The sequence below is a fragment of the Ciconia boyciana genome, chromosome 4 (assembly GCF_034638445.1).
Source record: "Ciconia boyciana chromosome 4, ASM3463844v1, whole genome shotgun sequence".
In the NCBI taxonomy this organism is placed as follows: Eukaryota; Metazoa; Chordata; class Aves; order Ciconiiformes; family Ciconiidae; genus Ciconia; species Ciconia boyciana.
Window position 1 is genome coordinate 60,610,582 of NC_132937.1, and position 16,086 is coordinate 60,626,667.

The following is a 16,086-nucleotide window of genomic DNA, read 5'->3' on the forward strand; positions in this document are numbered from 1 at the left end:
GCATTTTCTCACAAAAGAGAAAGACTTTTTTTTTTGTGGTTTATTACATCTGAGCAGCCATTCCTCTTTCAGAAAGCATTAAGATAATATATTTTCAATCTCGTGGACAGCTTCTTTTCATCCAGGCCCTGCCTTTCATGGATTTGAGTCAGCCCATCAGGATCAAAAACACACCTGGCCATCAATCCCGCTTAAGACCACTGAGAGTTTGGTAATTATGAAATTCTGTAAATATAAAATACTCACTTCCTTTTTAACTTTATGCTCTGCAGCCTGTATCCGTTGTTCCATCTCTTCCTCCAGCTCACTGAGCTGAACTGCCGCTTTATCCTGAGCTCTAAAATTTAAAAGTAAATACTGTCTTAGGAATTGCCCTCTGGCTTGACAGAGACATTGTGTGAAACACATCTACCTACCTCAGCTGAAACAAATTAGACAGACAGACACGGAAACAGTTTAACATTGCCCAGACCTTGAAACTGGTATGGTTGGGAGCCAAAATCACAAATTAATTTGAAGATACAGGCGAATTAGATTTTAAATAATAGCTGACAGCTGATGATTAGTATGAAATACATCACATCTGCATTCTGAAAATTAAGTTACAGAGATAAAAGACCCCTCTGGTTATCCTATGAAGAAACTTCAAAAGGATAACTACAGCAACTTGCATCACCCACACACACAAGATCTCTGTCCTGAGCTAATCTGTTTGGTTTTGGCAATAATCATGTGAGATGGCAAATGACAAGTAGTTATAATAGGTAAATAACACCCCTTGAAGCTGAAGAAGCAAAAATATTGTTTCTAAAATGAAAGTATAATGAGCGTGTATGCTAAAACTCAAAGTTACAGCCAAGGAAGAGGAGTCAAAATGTTTTCAGACATTAAACATAAGAATAGAGCCTGCAAAAATTTGGCCCAGGACTTATCCAAAATATGAACAGGGAATCATTTGCAAGCTGCTATATGTGCTTGTGCACATGTGTGTGCATATAAATTAACCTTTGAACTCAGTTTATGGAAATGACATGACATACTTTGGCATTAACTCTCAGTAGTTCAACCCAAGAAAGTGTGATAGAGAAAAAAGTAACCGCATAACTGAACTAGAAACACAACTCACTATACCTTTTTACCGCGATGGCCAAAGTTTCCATCTCTGTGCTTTGAAGTTTGATCTCTCGGATGAAGTTCTTAATGACATGTTCATAAGGCTGGATTAATCTTGGTTCCGCTATGTGTATGTTCTGATACAGAACACTGACCTGCTCTTGTCTGAAAAAGAGAGATACCATTTTAACGCGCTTACTTGGAACAATGTCCTGTAACAGGTTTGAAAAATGTATTACAAATGAAGATATTCCCCTTTTTGCATATTCTTAAAATTTAGCAAGTAAGATATGGGCTTTGAATATTCAGCATAGTATGTCTGAAATCTTCTAAATGATGTTTACCCTTCCTGCTTCTCTAATACAGTTACTGTAGAAAAAAGCTTTTTAGCTTAAGTAAATTTTTTGTACTTCTATTCATGGTGTATTGAAGAGCATGCCAGTGGAGTAACCCATGATGTATATCAAGTTTGTTGGTGACTCTAATGTTAATCATATCCATGAAGAAGTTTACAACTTTAGGAGGCTGCATAAGAACTGAAAATGGGCATGAATACCAACCACCTAAGTTAAATGCATGTTTAAAGAGGGGAGAGGGAGGCAATCATACCTCCTTTGAGAAAAAAAAGTTTGATGCTCCCTCAGCTTCTAGTATTCTAGTATTCTTCTAGTATTTACATCTCTTGTATCAGTGTGTGGCAGGGCGGGAGCTGTAGGGGATATGAGAATACAGCTCTTTGGTTTAAAACAAATTATTCTGGTCCAGACAACTGCACTCCTCATAATGCCAGCCCTGTTTTATACCCCAAAGCATTCATTGATACAAGAAGTTAATTCTGTGTGTGATTCCCATGTGAAAGATAACAGATATATCTTGTACAGAAGAAAGAAAAAAGTTTCTGTAGATCCTTTCATTATTAAATGCCCTCCTGAAATTTATACTGCTTCTTAAAAGCTGCCCCAATGCAGGAATAGTATATTCTGATTTCCATTTGATCTGGACTCATTACACAGATTGTACAGAGTTTTAATTGTCAAAGCAAAGAATCTTGACAAGATACAAAAACAAAGAATAGCATAAGCACCAAAACATTATTACGCAGGTTACTACATAAAAAGCACTGATTTCTGGTCATACCACTAGTAACACCATTTTACCCGCCAGCTAGGTTCCAATAACTGGATTACTGTAAGGCAATATACCAGAGAAATTTCTATAACAGAATTTAGCAGTCTCAAGGAAAATTGAAGCTGATTGGCACATAGACTATATGCCAGAACATGAACAGGTCAAGAACTTAAAAATTAAACAGAAAAAAAAAAGGAAAAGGGAAAAACAGGTCTAGAAAGGTGGAAGAAGCAGGCCAGTAATGAGGAAATACTGCATATCAGAGGCAGAAATGCAAACAAAACTAATGTTTTGCAAGTTCTAGTCTAACATATCACGAATACATGACCTCTTTTTGTTGTTAAAGGAAAGCTTAAACTCTGATTTAATGATCCTCCTCATTAGACAGCTAATGTTTTCCTATCTTCTATGGAGGCAGTGATATTTAATACCTTCACCATACACATATCAACAATCACTGTATATTCTCTGCATTTTTCCCCACGTGAAGCAATTCCACAGCTTAATCAACACCTGCAGCACTCTGCTTCGTCTATGTGATTTCCCCACTGAAAGTATAACTTATTTTACTACAACAGTACCACTACTGTTACTATGGCTCAGATTCACATTTTAAACAACTGAAGTATTTCAGGATGTAAAATCTGTTTCCAGCTGAAATGCTGACATTCGTTTCAATATACAGAAACATAACAGCAACACAAAGAAATACAGATTTACTGATGCCAGGGGCATTTCTGTGTACATACATGTTTCTGTCTTGCAAAGGGTTTCCTTTACAAAGGCTAATGCTTTAGCTGTATTCAGCATTTCCAGAAGTTAAGCTTAATGTAGTGCTCTGAATATCTTCCAATGTATGCACACAACTTCTTTTTCAAAATATATTTTAAACAGAGTAATGTCAAGGGTCACAAATAGTCACAATAATGCGCAGATTTATCTGATCATCAGATGCTACAAATGATGTATAAATATCATTAAAGAACTCCCCAAATGTATGTTTACTCAGTTAATAATTTTCATTTTAAAAACTGTTAAGGGCATTTTCCTTAGCCACAACTTTGCGCTAAAACACCACCAACATTATCAGCACCATCAAAAATATAAGAACTAGGGAAAATAAAAAAAAATAAATTGTAGACTTAAAATCTGCCCTCCTTTCACTCTGTACTATTACAACATACAGACAAATGTGATATTTCTGCACTAAATGCACAACAGTTTTGGAACAGTGCTGACCATAGCGTGTATCACAAAATAAGTTTGAGGTTTAGGTTCATCAGATCTCAATTAAATTTCAAGTGTACAGCAGATTTGTGGCATTTAGACACTGATTTCCAAGTACACCCAGCTGGACAAACAATAAGTTCAGTGTCTCAAGGTGATACCATTTACAGAATTCCTACCACACTTCCATTAACATTGGGTAGGCCTGAAGCTGGAGCCTGGCTGTACTTCAAACATTACAAAATGTACCCTCTCCGTAGTCTCTCCATTTGAAATTCCATTTATTTTTGACAGTTGGACTGAGAGCTGATAACGTATGCTGCATTTCATAAATCCCTAGCACTTCAGCAGTTGTCCTTCAGAGCTGCAAATTGCTCAGCAAAACAGCCAATAAACTATTCCAGAATAGTTTCACATTTTAGATAGAAGCAGACATTGCGCGTATCCAGAATTATACTGCTGAAGAATGTCACTTCTTCGAACAGTGTGAATATACACACAGTCCTTTAAAAATGAGTCACATGTAGAATAGAAATGGCACTAGCCACAGCGAGATGGACAGAGTTTATCGATCTTCCAAGGCAGATATGTTCAGCACAATCTAGGTCATCATATATTATTTTTAGAAATACGAAACACAAACATGAAATCTGTGTTCTGATATTTTCTTTTTCCTTTAAATTTCCTTTAAATTTCACCAACTATATGCTTACTAATAACCTTGTTTCCTAGAAAGCAAGCAAACAGCAGGAAAATTGTTACTTGATGCTAACATAAAATACTTGTTACTTCAGCAAATGTTTTCCTGATTTTCTTCCAAATCACAGGTCACTGAACTTGGGTTGGATCTTTAAGGACCTACATAACTTTTTTCACAAGATTACAGGGTTATGTTGGTACTCTATCTTTCTCACCTCATCTTCTGCAGGATTAATCAGCTGCTGCCTTTAAATCAAATGAAGCTACATCCATAAAACTACACTGTACCTCAAACTGTACTACAAATCCTATGTTTGAAAATAGCACATGCATAATGTTAATACCAGAGGCCTTCTACCACACAGATTATTAATGGAGTAGCAAAATTGAAGTTACAGTGTCATACGCTGACGGGAGTAGAGAATCAACAATTAGTCTGGCCTTTGCTTATTATGTTTTGTGCCAGGAGCAGAAGACATTTGTAGTGGAATACTGTAATGTGTTTCTGCAACCTTCATTCGCTTTACAAGAATGCCACAGCCACTACCTCTTGCAGCTTCTTTTCAAAGTGTATGCAAATACACATACCAGAACTGAAGACAGAAATCAGTATCTCCATGCTGCTAAGCCTCTGCCATGCAGCTACGTCTGCTTTAAGATGCAGCAGTCAGAAGCACAAAGTACTTATTATGAGAGTTTATTCTCCCTCTGTGATACAAAAAACTCTTTATATTTATTATTCCTCCTTAGCCCAGTGACCAGCTACCATCCCAATGGATTCAAAATATCTCAGTGACCCAGTTTTATGATGCAGTACTTAGGCTTAAGAAGCAAAACAATACTCATACAACCACAACTGTGCAGGGTCCTGGAAAGGGCCTGGAAGGCTTTTTTAGATTAAAATTGGCCACTGAAATTCTCAGTGGCACTTACCTGAGTGCTTCTATGGCAACTTTATGGGTAGTCCTAATTAAAAACATGACTCAACAACTACTGCACCAACAAAAAAACAGAGGAGAAATTAAACTCATGCAACAAAATTGATAGGACCCTGCTTAATCACTTATGCCTTCAGCAAGAAGTAATACACTTTCATGAATTGGGAAGACTGCTATTGATTTAATCAGTCCAAGTATCCGTGATGAATTAGCAGCAAGCACACTGTAATATTTTATAGATACACAGGATTTTAGAAGGATGCAGCTATATACACTCTATATCAACATGCAGTAAGTATTTGATGATTATAAGAGGAATTCTTCTGAATTGTCTCTTTCCATCTTTTCAATCACTCCTCTGTTTTCACATGCTTTGGTAAATATCAGTGACACCACTGCAGCAGGACAGATTAGTTGCAATGAATATTGCCCAATTTGTTTGTTTGCCTCCAGTTTCCCTTGAAGACATGCAATTTCTTTCTGCTAATTCATTAGTTACTCAAAATCATTTATCAAGGAAGATTTCACAAATTTATTTCACCAAGCTTACTCCTGAACTCTGAATAGTCTGTCCTTTTGCTGGACAAAAAGGCAGCTAGAATGCTCTTACTTCAGTTTCAGCAAAATTCATCAGAAACGCTCAGGTTTGCCCTTTAAAACTGGTCTTCCTTGAAATCCTGAAATCACATTTAAACGAATTTAGCTGCACCCCTTTAAGTTCCACATTAACACAACTGTAAACATTCACAAATACTAATGCATAGAAAGAGCATTTTTTGATATATGATATGAAGGAAATTGTCCCTTTGGACCATCTGGCACTATGGTTACACTATCTACCATGCACGCCTTTCTGCTGCTTCTACAAAGTACAGACACAAAACACCCAAAAACATACAGTATTCTGACCAAAAAAAAGTATAGTATTCTGACCAAGTACTGCTCTGGCTTTACCTTACCTCATCTCAAAGGTTTTATAATGTAAACCGTCTGTCAAATTAGTAATTAGTAAGTGTAATTTGTCAATATTTGCACAACTTCACATAAGAGTTAACTTAAGCAAAGTTACTGTATTCACATGGTTTCAGAGAGCGCCTGAGAGAATTACAGAAAGAAAATAAAACTGCCCTGATGATAATGCAATTTGTAATACGTTAGATTTAAAATACCATGGTAGAATACAGGAGGAGCAGAAGACAGAAAAAAAAAAAGAATAAAAACAACACTGGGATTAGAGATATCAGATATTTAGGTTATATTAAGTGGCATAATTTCATTTAACCCATAGAGCTATGCTAATTCATACCAATACATAGTATTAGTTTGGTTTGCTGAACGTACAGTGACTGTTTGCCTAGTGATCCACACTCTGAATGCAGCTCAGAGGGAGTTGATGGAATTTATCAAAGAAGAATAACTCTACAGTTGCTCAGTACCTTATATGTGTTCCTTATGTAGTTGCCAGAGAGAGGATGCTATGTTACATGGGCCCCTTAGCCTGACCCCAAGGGTGGTATTTTCAGTACAGTTTTCCACCAAAGACGCACAAAGTGCAATAAGCTAAGGGAAAACTGGAGGAAATCAAAGATGTGACAGTGATGTTATAATAACACCTTCTCTCATTCACGTGGTAAAGATTTAGTGTTTCTTTCATTGCTATTTTGCATATGTTTACCTGGGTCTGCTTTAGAAAGGTGGAGACCGACAAGGTGACCAGCACAATTTCAGTCCCCCGCCATGCAGAGCACTCTGGGGAGCACAAAGCAGCAAAACAAGGTAAAAGCTCACTTAGGCGGGAGCTGTGCACGGGCTGTCAGGCTCAGTTGGGTGAGGGTTGTATTGAGAGGTAAAAATAGACCAAAGCATTCCCCAGCAGGACTGTTTTTGTAGGTCCTTCTGTGTACATCCATATCTTTCTCAACACCACCTCTTGCCTATTACTGACCTCTGTCTTCACTTCTGCCTTCTTTCTTATCCATGTTCTTACCTGCAGACTTAAGGTCCCCAAACACTTTCTCTTTGTTTTCTTGACCCAGACATCTTTCAGGCACTGGAAAAATATAGTTTCTATTTTTGTAGGTGCAACTAAAAGCAAAGATAATCACCACTACACTTAAATTTGTTCTCACGCTGATAATATGCTCCCGTTCCTAAGTTTTAGAACACGATTCTATTGGTCTCTTCCCAGTGTAGGTGACCTTGTAAAATTACTCTCATCACTTGTAGCAGCTCTGGTATGGGCATGAAGGGATTAAGTACAAGGTGGTCTGAGCTGGGAAGGTCTGAGCTGGGTGACTGGAGAAAGACAAAGATCAAGCATTATGCATGTGATGATTGTCCTTACACTAGAGACCAATAGCCTATGTGTGCCACCAAGAGATAAAGAAATACCTTTTTCTGAAAAGTGGACACATTGGATATGCCATCATATCAGCCACCAGAAAAGATAGACCAAATCCATTAAAAATTGGAAAGGATCTACTTTTGTCACAGCTGAGTGCCTAACACTTTCTCCTAGATTAAGTGCCTTGAGGAAGAACAGATTACATGAAACATTAACATGGTGTAAAATTCAAGGTATTTCTCAACCTGAAGCACTATGGGGTTTTTTAGTAACAACTTCTCTTTTTCTGTATCTGCCCCTTCAGAAACAGGCTGCATTAAAAGAAGACGAACAAATCTGCAACCCCCAGATGAGAGAGCCTGGCCAAGGGCTGATTCCCAGGGAAGGGATTTTTAATGTTTCCAAGGAATAGATACCGGTCCCTTCCTAAAGACAGAGGTGTGATTTGGAGCCAGTGGAGCAGGATTGGAAAAGACTGTGGGACAAGGAGCGAAAGATGAAGTCTGTAGAAAAGGAGAACACTCCAAAGGATATAGTTATAACAAATGATCGTGTGACATGAAAATACCAGGAAAACGAATCCTACAGTGCTTAACTTATTTGGCACACATGCTGTTCTGATTAAAGCGGAAAACAGAACAGCAGTAAAACCTAAGGTAGCTCAGAAAGTCCTCTAGCTCCCAGAAAGGCATCCATCACACTTCCAGCAGAGCACATTTGTCAAACCCTTGTCATGAGATGTATTAAAAGACATCATTCTTATAGCAGAGATCCCCTCACCAGCACTGTGACAAAGAGGGACCCAGCATTTGTTTTTCCTCAGGATTTGCCTTTATCCCCCCTCCAGGGAACACACTTTGACTTCCAACGAAATCTCTCCAGTGCTGATATCATGGCTAATCAGCTCTTCGAAGGAAACACAAATTGCTGAGAAGAGCTGATGCTGTGCTCTGTATTGACTTTGGCAAAAATCTATCCTGGCTCACGACAGCAAGAGCGTGACAGGTTTTGGACTTTCTTTTATGCAGCAGAGCCCCTCTCCTTTGCTGTAGCACAGCAGTATATCCCATAAGCATTGCCTGTCTTCACAGTTTAAGTAGCTCATGTTAAAAACAGCCCTCTTTTCTCATTTTATCACGTCCCCCAGATCCACATTTTTCACAAAGCTCCAGATGACATGATTGGGGGCGAACTGTTATCATAAGCACATTAGGAAACTTTGGAATTGTACGATGCATAAAATCTCACAGTCTGGCAGCGCTGAAATTGGAGTCCGATGAACAGTCAGCTTGGCCCAAAGTACAAGGCACACAAGTAAAACAGACCCCAAGACTAAAAAGCAAAGCAATGAAGTATGAGGACTCTCAGAAGAATTTAACTCAAAATAGGGATACAAACTTTCTTCTCCAGATTCATCCACCCATTCATGCTCAAATTAATTTAGTTCATTTTCCAACCAGATTATCCAATTTGCTGAATATCACACAAAAATTGCCTGGTAGGGCTTAACAGGATCCCGCAATGATCCCAGAGTGATCCTGCAATACACAAGAACGCACACAGCACACACAGTCCCAAATCTTTGCTCTTTCTGATTGAAGGTCTTTGACATTAAAATTTCAAAATCTGTTTTCCGGGAAGTTTTTTGCCTGTAATTTACAGACACAAATAACTGTCATAGCATTCATAAGTACAGGTTTTCTCTTAAAGTGTCAGTGCATGTTGGATCATTCTCTGTTCAAGCTGAGGAATGGAAAAGCATTGCCTTTAGGAGACTTTCCCACATGCTTAAAGGAGCACATGCCTATTAGAAGTATGGAGGGAACCTTTCAATCTTACCGCTGAAATCCAAACAGATCTGAGGTTGTCCACATATTAAAAAAGAACACAACACTCAGTAGCGTGGTCAAGGGCTAAACCCTTCCAGTGCGGGCAGTATGCTGGAGCACTCACTGCCTGGACCACCAAACAGGTAAGTTTCTTAACTTTGTCTACTCCTGTACCACTGCAAATACTTCGTAGAGGAACAAACTAATGAACATGCCTGAGTTCTCAATAAAACAGATCTCCTAGAGCTCACACAGGTATACTCCAGTTGGCAATTCACTACATATAAACCCAAGGCATTGCAATCTTTTGTGTGTAATTACTCATTATACCTGATTGAATACAACAATACAGAAGGGTAGCTGCATTTTAAATTAAATGAATGCCAAAAAAAACCCCAACCCTCTACGCAATTCCACTAAAATCTGACTTCACACATTGTATTAGGTCATCAGCCCGGAAAGACTTTCCACTTTTTTTGTGCTACAGGCACAATTGCCCACTGAGCACGTGTAAAGACTAAGACAAACAATACTCTGACTCACAGTGACCACCTTACCAAGAAATCTAACTGAATTCAGTCCCAAAAATCTGTTCAGATGGGGAGGGAAGGAGCAAGGCTGAAAAGAAACTCTTTGATGTCACTCTTCATGTTTAACTACAACCGATAGAACCACAGCTCCAGTACAGACTTGGATGGTTTAAAGTATAAGCTAACAGAACTGTGCAACCAATACACCACACTACAGGGAAGCAGGACCCATCCCATAATAAAACTATCTTTTTTAAAATTAACTAAATTCAAAACACACTTATTGTAGCATATGCTTATTCTAGTACCTGCAACGAAGCAGCACCTGGCAGTAAACAATGTTGCATCTAATGTCTGCTACTACACTGAGGACTAGGTCAGGATATTGATCTGTTACTGGGTTTCACACCTCATTATGGAGGCTTATTTACGGTTTTTAAAAGCTCAGTTGCAGAAACAGAGGCTGAACCATGTGTATTCATATCAGTGAAAAATTTCCGCTTGATTTCCATGGGCACTCAATCAAGTTCAGGAATGAGAGACCACAGGTGTTTACTGCGTAATTTTCTCCTGACTTCAGCCCTGGTTTTATCTCACTACTTCTATCTGCTATGCCTTGTTTATCTCTGTATAAACCACAATAGCATCAAAGCACATGTGCCAGTGTTTTGCTAGAGTGGGGCTAGAAGGCACAGCCTTTTGAGGGACTGAACCCCAAAATGATCAAGATAAAAAGCACACACGATCTAGATAAAAAATATGGACAACTAACTCCACTCATCTGGGTTTGAGGAGTTTCTCCTTTGTATTCTCACGGTTTTCAACACCAATGTTACAGCAAATACATGAAGAGTAATAAACCAGAACATACGGACACCAACTGTTTTACAGTATTGAAGATGCAGGTGTGTTCCAAGCTAGGTCGGTTTTTCAAAGTACTGCCTTTCCCTAAAAAAAACCTGAAGTGTTAAACAACTAAAAAAAAATTAAGTAATTTAAATAAAAAGATAAATAACTTTTTTAAGTACCAGCTTGTACTTTACATGGTTTTGCTCTATTCTTTTGCTTAAAATCTCTCCTATGCCCAGACTCCTCAAACAATTTCAATCTATTCATTCCTTACACAAGTAGTCGAATGATTTTAGTGGGACTACTCACATGAAAAAAAACTTACACATACATTTCAACAAAAAAAGATGCAGGCCACAAATGGAAAAAAGTTGAGCTGTAACACAGAACTGCTTCTAGCACTTCAGGACAGGAAAGAGAAAGAACAAGAAAACAAAGGGCACACTGTTCTTCAGCTGACGTTGGCACACACCTAATAAATACAGCCAATTACGAAGGATGTTCAAAGCTATTTCTAAGGCTGAACATGAACAGGAAGCATTTACATCAAATACTGCCCACCTGATACACAGTCTTTAACTAGCAAAATTTAGTTCTGTTTGCAATTTTGATGTATAAGAATCATAACACCAATTACGTTGTGTCATGATGAATTTAACAAAACGAAAGGAAAGTGCCTACACAGTCATGCCAACAAAAGCTATTCCACCTCCCTCCTGCTATCCTCTTAGACAAACAACTGGACTATATTCAAACTGCTGCCGCAAACATAGTAACCGAGATACTGAGATAGGCTTATTACCAAAAGGAGATGGATGCTTTCACAAGCCACCACTGTTCATGAGTCAGATTTTTTCCATCTCCTATTGAGTTTCTGTCTGGCTTTAGGTTAAGTTATTAATCACTTTGCAAATTTTCAAACAGCTTTTTCTTTTTTGTTCTTTTTCTGTAGAAAGCAAGTATGTAGCAAGGTAGGCATCATGAACTAGGTAAGAAAGACCTGTATGAAGTTACTGATCTGTCTGAAATGGAGCAGTCCAGTAAGACTAACGAATGTCATTTACCCTTCCAGTCCAAAAAGAAAAGAACAATCGACTCCAGTTGTGAACACGAGCAGCAAGTTAAGTAACTCAAAATTTCTCTGAAGAAACTTTTCATCTCAGAATCCGAACACATTTTTAAAAGTGGCTAGAACCAAATTATTGGGGTAGATAAGAATTTAAGGTGCATTATATGGAGAGTGGTATGATAAAAATTTGCCAATGATTTGATACATGCTCCTGTAAAACAACAAACTGCACATTTGGCTCGATTGTTACAAAAGTTACACAAAAACTAATGTGCTTTTTATTCGCTTCTGTGTGCCTCACAGCCAGGACCAGCACTAACTTGACAATCTCTCTGGATATATTCATGTATGTATTCTTTTTTAACTGCCTCTTAACCAGCTGCCAAGCCCTTAAACTCAGATTGCTTGTTTTCCAGCTTAAATTACAATTTTTAAATGAAGCAGAATCACTCTGTACTTTTCACGCCAACATTTTCACATTAATTTTGAGCACCTCAGGTTGCAGGCAGATTACTGCGAATCACGAAAATGTGCCTCTCTAAACTGGAACCAGCTCGGTACTGCCAGACCCATGGTAATTGGGTTTAATCCCAAACCAAGCTACCATCAGTTGTCTTCATTCCACTGACATGAAAGTCAAAGGCTCTCATGGACTTCAGTGAGCTCCTCAGCCTCAGAGCCGTACTTAGGAACACCGTCAATCTGGAGGCAAAGCTGGCGTTGGTCTGCCTTTACCGGGAAAAGAAAGACAGGCGTGCAAGAAAGATGCTGGGGGCTGGTCCGGGGACAGCGGGGGGGAGAAAGCTCCATTTGCGGAGTCGGCAGCACTTTGCATCCCGTGCGTTTCACCGGCCTGATTTTCCCACGTGTGTCCCCCACAGAGCAGCGGAGAGGAAGCAGGCAAGCGGCTGGCACGCTGGAAACACAGAGCTGGAAAGCCTCAAAAGCGGGAAGCAGATGCGGGGAGGACGCTGTACACCTGCAAGTCCAGCGGGCGAGGGGTCAGGCCGAAGGCCGGCGCGGCCGTTCCCCAGCAGGGTATTGCATCAGCACCACGCAAGCTGCTGCCAGGACGGCCGTTCCCGCTCCGGAGGGCGGCAGGGGCGGTTTGCCGCCGCCAGGCTCCCCGCGGGCAGGCTCAGCCCCGGCACCCCCGTGGCCGCAGCCCCGCTCCCACCGGGGCGACCGCCCCTCCCGCCGCCGCCGCCGCCGCCCCGCGGTCGGGGGGGGGGCGGGCGGCAGCGCCGGCGGGCCCGGGCCTTACCTGGGGATGTACCTCGCCTCATCCCCGAGGCGCAGCTCGAAGTCCCTCCAGGGCTGCTCCAGCCCCGCGACGGCCCACGCCGCCGCCGCCTCCTCCTCGCCCTCCGGCTCGCCGCCGCCGGGCCGCCGCCGGGTGGCGCCGCGGAAGCCGCGGGCGAACTCCGGGAAAGTGATGGCCCCGTCGCGGTCGCTGTCGAGGCGCTGGAAGATGGCCTCGGCCTCGGCCGGCTGCACCCGCAGCTCGGCGCAGAGGGCCGCGAAGTCCTCCCGCTCGATGCGGCCCGAGCCGCTGGCGTCGCAGGCCAGGAAGAGGGCCCGCAGGCGGGACAGCTCGTCCCCCGCCGCCTCGGGATCCATCGGCCGAGGCCGGGGGCGCGGATCCTCTGCCCGCGGCCGCGACGGGACGGGACGGGACGGGACGGGGCGAGGCGGGCGGCTGCGGCCCGACCTGGCGGCACAACTTTGCCGTCGGCTCGGCGGGGCGGGACGGGGCCTGCTCCGCCCCGGCGCCCCGCGGGGCCGGGCGCGGCCGGGAGGCGGGCCGCAGGTGGCGGCTCTCGCCTGGGGCAGGCGCCTGGACGTGGCGAGGGGGCTGGCGGCACCCGGGCAGCGCTGCGGGCCTCCCCGGGAGAAAGCGGGAAGGTCCTGACCCGGCGGCCGGCAGGTGCCGGTCCCCTCTTCCCCCGGGCTCCCGCCCGCAGCCGCAGGTGCAAGGGCAGGGTGTTCCCTTTGCGCACCTCTCGGCCCAGTATGTTGCTGACGGCACAGGTCGCTACTTAGGAACCCCACACGTTAAAAACACGTCCCACCCCCCTGCAGCAGTCCAATGTGAGTCCCAATACTATGCGGTCACCGTAAGGTGTTAAATCTCATTTCTGTTTTCCAGCAGAATAAAAGTGCTCCTTATGTTCATGGAAGACAAGGAACGCAGGATGACCCAAAGTTTCACTAAATAAATTCTTGCTGGCCATGAGTAGTCTCGGAGTTACACATTGCCGAGTACGTGCTTACTGCTATCCCATCACCAGTAATTTAGAAAAGTGCGTTGTTAAAATACCAGCTTAAACTGAAAATGCAAAAGCTAGATTCAAATCAATAAACCAAAGGAGACAGATTTTCAGTGCTCTGTATAGAACTAGCATCTCTCTTTCTTGACAGAAGTCAAGACTTCTCACTTTCTTGAAGTCAGACTCAAAACTCAGATTTTGTTGGAAGCAGTTAAATTTCAGCTGAGGGGGTTTTTTTAGTTCCGTGCACTTATTCTTGTTTATGTCTGTCTGCAAATGTAAATTGTGTATACCAAAGTTGTGACAGAGTTAAACAGAATACAACTCCAAATATCAAAACAGTGTTTCCTTACTGACCGAAACATAGCCCAAGGCTAAGTACGTGATCCGGCAAAGCACAAATAGCCCAGCTCAGCCTCATTAGAATAAAGCCCGTACTGTAAATGGGAACTATAAAGTGCTCCTCTGCCTAAGAGGTGTGGAATGCCCTCAAAGGAAATTATTATTATTTTACAGGTTTTGATTACTATTTTGTCAGGCTTAGACAGACTCAGCCTAAAATCCTGCCAACAATCTCTCTCTAGTCAATAGAACATTTTGTGAAATGTTCCCTGCACTCTAGAGAAATACAGCTGTTAAGTAATTTGGAATATAAATTTTAGCTTAAAAATATCAGATAACTGAAGGACTTCCGTTTATGATTTTATACATTTTTGTCACTACATTTCCACTACACAACTGTAAAACTACTAAGAGTAGCAAAGCAGTATCATCTTCAGATTCTGAGTCTAGCAAAATGTAGTGTTTTAGTAAAGCAGAGCTGATTTAACAACTGTTCTTTCTGTTCCATGGTTTCTCATCTGCCCATCAAATTTTTGTACCCAAAGAGTATCATGAAGCCCTTACGGGGCTTATGAAGGGTTATTCAGCCATCAAAAGAGACAAACTTATCTTGCTTACACACGCCAGCTGTCAGTTCCTAGGAGTCGGGACATTTGGCTTTCAGTGTTGACAAGCTCCTGAGCTGAATAGGAACAGCCTCATCCGGGGCCAAACATGTCTCACTAGACAGGGAGTTCCCACTCAAATCAATGTGCTCACTTTCTTGTTTGCCTTTGTGGCTGCAGGTTTATGAGTTGACGTTTTTCAGTAATCCTTATCCTGCCCACTCTCTTACTCACTGTGTTCTGTGTATCTCTTGTGGTAGTGACTACCTTGGACTGCTAGCAGAGGGCATAGACTTTGGACCTATAGCCCCCATCTTTTTTTTCTCTGAGATTTAGGATCATCTTTTCCCAAGCTTTTCTATGTAACCCTGTTTTTATATGACTTGGGGTTTGACACTCCTGCTGCAAAGGTCTGCATCTTTGTTTTCTTTGAAAGCTTTATGTTTCTACCTATGTGATACAAGTAAATAATAAGTGACATTGAAAACAAATGGAAAACATCACATTAACATTCAGTTTTGAATCAAGCCATATAAAAGTCTTGCAATATTTGCCCATGTGATGCCTATGTGGGCCAGATTTCTGCCTTCATGTGCAGCTAATCTCTTGTGTATTCAGTGGATGTCATAAAAGAGAATTTGGTCTTTGACATCCCCCTTATTTCCACTGTTACAGAAGTTTTGTCACACAAATCTCAGGCACTGGCATGAAGTATGGTGTGTCATTTAGCTCTGCCATGGCATAGGTATATCCTGCAAAACAGATGGTGCCTGCAGTGTTACACAATGCCATGCAACCAGTGCTTGCTTGGCAGGCCATGGTTCAGACAAATGGTTCTAACACAACAGCACAGAGATAACAAATAAAAGGTGATTTATTTGGTGAGACCTAAGAGTGACTGGTGAGGGCAGGATTCCCAGCAGGCAATGGTAAAACAGTGCTTTGTTCTGAAATTATGTGCCTATTCTTAGAAGGATCTGTCCCTTCAAATCCAGCTCTAAACTAAATAAATATGCAAAAGCAAAGCACTGTTTCTGTGGTCTAGTAGCGTGGATATGGTACAGGAGGAGTTTTAAATTCATAAGTAAGATACCAAAGCTACAGATACAGATATACCCCACATGCAATTTTCAGTCTATCTAT

General features: G+C 41.6%; 1 protein-coding gene across 5 annotated transcripts in view; it reads right to left on the reverse strand.

Annotated features, from left to right (window-relative positions):
- RASEF (RAS and EF-hand domain containing) overlaps window positions 1-13,460 on the reverse strand; it is a 37,410-nt gene extending 23,950 nt beyond the window's left edge. For all 5 annotated transcript variants that reach the window (XR_012042225.1, XM_072860022.1, XM_072860023.1 and 2 more), the window contains exons 1-3: window positions 12,991-13,460; window positions 1,132-1,278; window positions 247-337 (exon numbers count right to left, since the gene is read on the reverse strand). Coding sequence is in view for 4 of the 5 variants with exons in the window: in XM_072860022.1 (XP_072716123.1) it covers window positions 247-337; window positions 1,132-1,278; window positions 12,991-13,346 (594 nt within the window). In the remaining variant the exon portion in view is untranslated. The remainder of the gene's footprint in view (window positions 1-246; window positions 338-1,131; window positions 1,279-12,990) is intronic.
- Window positions 13,461-16,086: the final 2,626 nt, after the last annotated feature.